At 42.7% G+C, this 8,320-nt stretch overlaps 1 protein-coding gene across 1 annotated transcript; it reads right to left on the bottom strand.

Annotated features, from left to right (window-relative positions):
- Positions 1–1,870: 1,870 nt before the first annotated feature.
- On the bottom strand, positions 1,871–7,329 carry LOC128300623 (protein ref(2)P). The gene is made up of 3 exons (XM_053036750.1): positions 6,645–7,329; positions 5,501–6,062; positions 1,871–4,187 (listed from the first exon to the last, which is right to left on the bottom strand). Exons 1-3 carry the CDS (start codon positions 6,805–6,807, stop codon positions 2,459–2,461), a joined length of 2,454 nt encoding a protein of 817 aa, XP_052892710.1. The 5' UTR covers positions 6,808–7,329; the 3' UTR covers positions 1,871–2,458.
- Positions 7,330–8,320: the final 991 nt, after the last annotated feature.

Genomic DNA, 8,320 nt, shown 5'->3' with positions numbered 1-8,320 from the left:
TGCAATAGATGTAAATATCACATATCACATATATCAGCAGATTGACTCGCAGGCAAACTCGGTACTGTTTGCCTCCCACATTCCCACATGGTTATTCTTCTTCTTGATAACAATCTTTGTTGGGGGACAACAGAGAGCAAAATGGAAAGAATTAATCATCGTTAGTGTTTAGTGTCCAGCTTACAAGAGCTAGAGGAGCACACGATCATCTCAGTCGTCATTGTATATTATTTTAAAGCGCTTTTCCTTTCGTCGAAGTCTCTCCGCGCAAGCGATCGGAGCCACCAAAAAGCGACCGGTTTTGTGATTTTTGACACCAAGAGAGCATCCATGAAAGGAGATAACATCAATCTGATCCGCACAAGGATCCGCCATGTTTGTACATAACATATTGATATTGCGTTATCATTCGCTTTGATGGTATTGATCAATCATCAAAATGAGAGATCTTCTACTATTGGCTATTAGTTACACATACTATCAAACAAGGGCCCTCTCCGGAGAGCGATCGATAGAGTAAATAGCTCAGGTACTGTGGCGAGAATCCTCCGTCTCATTTTATCCATCCAGTTCCTACAGTGCGTGTCATAACTGTACAGCAGGTAAGTTTTTTAATTATTAGGAGTAGGAAACATGGAGTACCACTATTTCCGAAGACATTATGTATTGTTTATTGTTCGGTTATTTTGCAATAATTATATCTCTTGTCGTCATGGAATGTCCGGGGGTTTAGAAGGATTCCATATATAAATATATTCCTTAAATATTCCACATTGTTATTTCCATAAAAATAAACTTGTGTATAGTTATGGTACGCACTGCACTGTTTGGACGAACGGAAAGAGATGAAAGATCAGTTGACGGATCAAGCGCTATGATCAGTAGAGGGAAGGGTACTACCGTATGAAATGATACCACGTGGTACGGAAATTTGAGCTATCTCTTCGTTGATCATGCTCTCTTGGTGTCAGAAACCAAAAATTCCATCGTTTCTGAAGCGTTTTCGACGGACGGAACGGCGCAAATTACGAAAGAGATGCAGGATCCGTTTTGCCTTTTCCCCCTTCACTCTAATGCGTTTGATAGGAATGTGAAAGGAATGTCTCACATTCCAGCCACCAAAGAAATTGAATTTATGGGTATATATGGGTATGTGCCTTACCTTGTTATCACTAACAACTATGAAAGAAAATAAACGAAAACATGGTTTGTTGCGGCATGCTATTCAGTGCCAGTGCCAATCTTCTTATCCAATTTGCTGAGAACATTTGGATCGAGTAACATTATCAACCGGTTTGCTGCGCGTACGACGTGCTTACCGGATGTTGTGCGCAGCGTCACTACGCGAACTGTTCCGTCCTTGCCAGGATGAACCGAAATAATACGCCCCATTGCCCACAAGGATGGATGCAGGTTGACGATCACCAGTTGGTTTTCTTTTAGGGATACTGATCGACAATTGCTGTAAGCATTTTGCTGTAAGCAAGTGAACCGTGACTCCTTTCATGCTTTCAGTCCGAATGTAGCAGCAAGCACCATACGCCACTTGTGATGCATCTGCGAAAATGTGTATCTGCAGATTTGTAGCCGAGTTCGCTATCCCAGTCCCATGCCTATCCATCCACTGGATAGGTAGGTGGTAAAATGAACCACTCACCGTGTTATGGTGGGTAGGCCATGTAATTCGAAAAGAACGAAACGAGAAGGAGATACAGTAGGATCGAGATTACTTTCACCAGAATGGGTAGGATAACAGAATGGCTGATGATAACGTTCGACCGTGATGCAGGTTTAGAGGATTTCTGCAAGAGAATAAATACAACGCACTGAACAACAAATACAAGTAAATAAACAACGCTGATTTTTGGTTAGTCCGTCGGCTGTCGGCCGAAGAACATTTTATTTTTTGTTGTAAGCATTCGCCTTCTCACCACCTATCGTACGTAAGGGAAGGTGGTGAAAGGAAATACATCTGCGTACATATATAATGTTCACACACATGTAAACAAGTTAGTGTGTATGTTTATAAAGTGTAAATATGCCTTTTCTCTAATGCTTCGCAACACACATATCCTACATCTGGTCGAGTTGTGCTCACGCCTAGCATATAATACTTCTATCCTCCATTACCACCGGATACACAATCCAGCAAATACTGGAAGTGCGTGCAATGGAGGTAAGCTAATAACGACGATCTTATCCTCCGTTCAATTTCCTCAGTGAAGCAACCAATTGACAATTAATACGATCATCCCGAAACCTATGGTTCATTGGATAGATTTTAACAGCTGCGTCTAACATTGACTGATAGATAATTAATTCAGTAAAGTAAAATTCCGTCACCAACAGCAACCCTTCTGGGCTAACATCTATAAAAGGAAGATAGTTTATCTTCGCTGTTAAGTATTCGAAAGTGTATAGGAAAATCGTTCAGTCACGCACACACGCTCGCGTCCACTTAATGGCGATGCTGCAGCAACATATCCAGTGCCTTCGGGATGTCACCGTTCAGTGATTCAAGCAGCTGTGTCAGCCAACCGTTGTGGTTGCTAAAACCCATCGTCATCATCGTGTGAATGGCATGGTTAACGTGCGGACGATGGCTGTAGATAGTGGAATCCTTCTGCTGAGCCGAGCTCGTTTTGCGAGAGCTCTTGCCCGACCGATTGCCGGACGATGATGAAGTAGAAGGTCCGGAATTTGAAGAAGATGCTAACAACAATAATTCCTTCTCCCTCTTTTCCATTCCCTCTTCAAGGGATAATGGCTCCGGCTGTGGTACGTCGCATGATTTTTCGCTTTTCCGTTTACTCGTCATTTCATCATAAGAATGATGATCATCCGCCGCACTGATGAAAGTTACATTTTTTTTGGGGTGATCGCCTGTCTTATCGTTTGTCGTATCCTTGGAAGGTGGTACTTGCGGTTGGGACGGCTCCTTATCAGGGGAGGACAAATCGTGTCCGATCAGCTTCGCAATTGCATCCAGTGTTGCATTAGCAATTTTCTCTTCGTCGTGTTCCATGGGTAGATCGATCAAAGTCCAGCTCTTCTCCTTCTGCACTGGCGGCTTGGACGGGCCAAAAGCTTTTTCTCCATCCACCGATACTTCCAGCAAATCCTGATCATCGTCAGTTAGCAACGATGCGGATGAAGTGTTTTGCGAATCGTCTTCATCATCTACTTCATTTCTGGTGCCTGTATCCGGCTTTTTCTCACAAGCAGAGTCCGATTCGAGCATCGCAGAGACGGCATTTTCTGCTTTTGGTGTCTCTTTTTTAGCGCCCGAGTTTGCCATCTCAATTTCTACGTCGATTTCCTTCATCGCTTCATAAAAACGATTGGCCTGTGCTTGCAAGGTTTGCAAGGCTTGCATTTTAGTGAGGTTGAAGTTTTCAACACCCGCTGGTGATACTTCGGTTTCAGTAGCTTTATTCTGTTCCTGCTGCACGCTAGATTCTACCGTCGACGTTGTCGGTATAGGTGCAGTTGTGTCAGCAACGGATGCTGACGTTGACGGAACAGCACCACCGTCTTCGCTACTACGAGCTTTAGCGCATCCGGGAGAGGTTGACGGAGAGCTCGAAGACTTGTGACGTATTTCAAAGCATAAACCAAGCGGATCCAAAAGCTTCGATACGTTCTCGCTAGCAACTAGCAGCTTCTCTTGTGTTGGCCATGTCAGATTAACGAACGGTAAAAATGGAAGCGGCACTACTGACGGTGTTGGTGGCCCCATTGGCGGTTTCTGTTGTTTCGGTGCATGCGTTTGGTGTGCTATTTGATCCACTCTTCGAACCGGCTGAATCATGAACTGCGATGGGGTAGATTTGCCATTTTTCATCGGTACATTCACATTCATTACGTTGTTAGCTAACGCAGTAGCTCTGGCAGCGGCAGCCGCAGCCGTTGCAGCTGCAACATTTGCTACAGTTACATGATCGCCGGCTGTCCAAGAAGCGGACTTCCCTGCGGAATCCAACGGTTCGATCGAATTCATATACATGTACATCATGTCGCGACAATTTCGCATGTAGTCCGATGCCGTGGGAACCGATGATTTCTCCTTGGTGTCTTTTGAACAACGCTCGTCGGATGTCTCGGCTGCAGAATTTTGCTTACGATCATTGCCGCACAATTTACCACCACGGGAAGACTTCGACGTCTCGGTTGTACGGCGTTCGTCGCTATTGATTGGGAAAAAGAAAAAAAAACAATAAATAGTTTCAAATTGTTGGCCAAAAAATAAAAGATTTAAATGTCGGTAAACATGGAGCATTAAATAAACATAAAAACGTTACATACAAATGAAATATAATGGTTATACTTTGACTTTCTTGTCATCCATATAGCGGATGACAGCATCGGGTCACGTAACCTGCGTTGCGGATGACAACAAAACCGCGTAATGGCTTGCTTGTATACGGTAAACACTAATACAAACATCGAACAATAACGAACCATGCCAATGCCTTGACTTTCCAAACTTGGAATTAGTTTCTGTCATTTGGAAAACCATTTGTTTTGATAAACAAACAGAAAACTGATTGATCGAGAAAGTATTTTATTAGTCTTAGGAAGAATATTTGTGATGGTGTACGATGTTGAAGCATGTTTCACACATTTGTGGTTCATCCGGACAATTTGCACAGTATGTAATTACTTTTTTTGTATTAGCTCGTGCCATTAATCTGTCCATTGCATTTCTTCGCAAGGAATAACATCTTCTACATGCACGTCTGACGGATTTACGAAGATGATTTTTGCGGATGGCAATGACATGGTCACTTTGGTGTACCGCGGAATTTGAACTAATGGTGGCATCCAATCCTAATAATTTTCCGGCCACGATTGCTCTGCAGTGCAAATAAAGTAAACAAACGATTAAGACCAGGATAAACTTCAGAAGATATAGGTTCAAATAAAATTGATCAACAGATAGAAAACTTTCGAAGTGAACGTGCGAAGAATTTTGCTCATGTGAGAGTGTTAATAAATGTATTTTTACGCAGTCGCATGTATGAAATAAATAAAGGCTTTGCCTTGCTGATCAGAAACTACTTCTAAAAATCATATCCATGATGGTCATAAATCATATCAGTAATGATGTCAAAATTTGCACATGATGTTGCACAAACATCATAACATCCTTCTATAAGGGAGGGAGCGCAATGCAAATGGTTTTTGTTTTTCAAGAAGATGTTAACGAAAGTGCTGTCAATCTGAAACTCGGCCAGCTTTGCGAATTAGTCATCAAGCTAAATGAAACTTGCTGACATCCATAAATCGAAACTGTTAAAATGTTGAGAAAAAATCGAAGAATAAAAATTGAGTAATGAAACTGAATAATTCACATAATAGTGATTTGCTCGAGAACCTTTTTTATCGATCAGTTTTGCGTTTATGCTGAGAGCTGATAGGTTTAACTAGGGAAATTCAAGGGTAACCATGGAAACTCTAGAACAGCGTTATATAAAACATGTCAGTCTCCAATACTAACCTGTGCTTGCTACGATGTACACTGCGTGCATTTGCGCGTTTCGTGCCAGTAATTTCCGCGGACTCATTGCCTGCCGTGGCATTAGTCTCTCCCTCTGGGCCAAGATCCCGTTCAATAGTGCTAGCGATACGAGCGGAGTATACACGCAATTTGTCCAGCATCCGGGACACCGTGGACTGCGATCGATTCACCATAACTGGCTTGGGGATACGCAACATCAGGTGGTCCTTGTGGCGGAACTTTGCCTCACAGCCCATGCATAGGTCATAGTCATGACATGTTAGGCACTTATAGCGGTGACCCACGATTTGTCCATCGCACACATCGCAAATCGCGTGCTGGTGCACCGGACGAGACGGAACAGCATCACCAGTTGCAACGTTCTGCATCGGCGCATCGTCGAGCTCAGCCTGCACGTTGATTTCTTCCTTAATCAGGCTCGTCTCTGCCACCGTCGCGTTCTTGTCCGCGACGTAAAGCCGTGCTTTAACATTGGCCATCGCTTGCAAAAAGCTTTGATAGTCTTCGTCCGTAGTAATGCGAATCGCATCTCCATCGTCATCTAGAGGGGAAAATGATGTGAAAATTCAATAAATACTTCGAACACAACTGCAATTCAAGGTCAACGCTCACACACTCTCACTCTCTCTTTCCGGTTAAATAGAACATAACAAATTTCCAGGTTTTCACCATTAGGGTGTATGGCCATTAGCTGCCGGTCCTTTTGAAAATAAGAGGTAGTTTGACCCAGCACAAAACTGTGGAGTAACTGTGGAAGGCCCAGAAAGCTGGATTATCCAGTCATACCGGAGGATTACCTCGCAGAGTTAAGAAGAAGAAAAAGAATATTTTCATCTGGATCGTTATGCATGCACATAGCATAACCTGTGTAGGTGTGCTGCCGCAATGTACATGTGCGTGTGCATTTTTCCGAACAAACGCGGCAACCATTTTGCTACTATTCCAGGAGACTTCGCCTGAAAAGCGAGGCAATATTGCGTCGCAAAAAATAAAACAACCCCCACCGCAAGTGTCATTTCGGAGAAAATCGTGTTCAAACATGTTTCTAAGCGCTACTAGCGAATGCTGCTACTGAAAAGTGTTAATTAATTGCCCCCAAACAAGTAACCACCATCATTCTTACCGATCCAGTAGTACAGGAAGTCGTCTACATTTTTCTGCAAATCTTGGTAACGGTTTCGACAAAATGCTGCCAATTCATTTATATCGGGACAAATCCGGCTACCGAACAACAGATAGTTGGCCTCGTTCTCGATGGTTATTTTCAACGAAGCTAGATCACTCATCGTCCGGCCGCTTTTGTTCGTGGAACGCGATGAACTGGTTTTAAAGCGAGTTTATGGGTCTCCTTTTTGGATGCAGAGTTTATGCTATTTGAACACTAATCTGCAAACTAACGAGCTGCAAGGTTAACACTTTCACAACGAAATATTGAACACTTGTCAAATATTGCAAACCGGATTGCTTTGCCAGTTCTTTATAGCTTCAACTAGGATTGCACCAAAATTCACTTCACTTAAGTGTTCGCAGGGATGGAAGAAAAGCTGCGTGCTTGTACTGGTATACTGAACTGCTTCCCACACGGAACGACCGATTTTATAGGTAAGACTCGAGGAAAGATGTATCATCAAAAATTGCATCAGCCGAGCGAAGCAAAAAATGATTTTCAGACACGATGAGAGAGCACATTCACCAGCTTCTAGATTCCTCTAGTCACGGACCGAATTTGATTGCCTGTTGTTGTTTGTTGCTTCTAAATAGCTGCTAACTATGGGCCATTTTAAACTACGTCAAAATTTAATATTTTTCATAGTTCATGTCAGATTATGTTGACCACATAAACCATAGCACTATTTTCTTGCAAAATAACGCATTTGGCTACGTAACGCTTCGTTTTACACTCATTTAAAATGAACGTTACTTTATTAAAACGCGATCCTATCAGGGTGATTAATGAAAGTGTTAACCGTCGCAAGCTGTGCCACCGATCCGGCAGTGGGTCAATGCTTGCACAACCTTATCACTGAACATTTCGACGAATTAAAAGAAATCTCCATGATGTTCTTCCCTGCACGAACGTTATACTTGCTCAGCAAAACACTTAGGATTGTATGTTTCTCTCGAAACGAAGTTCTATCCTACTTTTACTCGCTGGTCTATGAAAAGTGTTTGCCAAACATAAAATGTCAATCATATGGAGAAATTGTCAAAATTATGTTTGGCAAACTGCGGCAAACAAAATCATTTGTTTGCCGAAAACATGTTTGGCCAACAAATTGACACTCCTTTGACAAACTTTTGTTTGGCAAACACTTTTCACAGACCAGCGTTAACACGTTTTTCACCAACTTATACCACTTGGACTTTCGAACGAACGATGGATGGAACCTTCCCGTCGGAGTGTAGAACGATAACTGATTTTTTTCGGACATGCCACCGCTTTTATATTGTGCTGGCCATGTCTCGAACTTTCCTATCACCGCACAATTCGTGTTCGATCCTGTCCGTGTTTTCGTTTGTTCGCCTATTCCACGAAACGTATTTCGCTATCCCTTTGTTCTGGTGATTCTCCTACAAACAAGGATCTTATTGTTCTCACGTTTACCTGACAAACTTCCCAACTATCATATTATTAGTTCATCCAATTCTCCCTAGGTGTCGCTTTCCGTGTCCTAGCTAACCAAGTCTTGTCGCTACACACTCTTTTTCCGCAATTGGCTGTCAAGCGGTTTGTTCGGGATAGTTCCAACGCGAATCATGTTTACGTGCGTATTCATTTAACGACACGCGTTAAAGCAG

The sequence above is a fragment of the Anopheles moucheti genome, chromosome 3, assembly GCF_943734755.1.
Source record: "Anopheles moucheti chromosome 3, idAnoMoucSN_F20_07, whole genome shotgun sequence".
NCBI lineage: Eukaryota > Metazoa > Arthropoda > Insecta > Diptera > Culicidae > Anopheles > Anopheles moucheti.
Note: the sequence above shows the minus strand (reverse complement) of the source record. Positions and strands in the feature narration are given on the sequence as shown.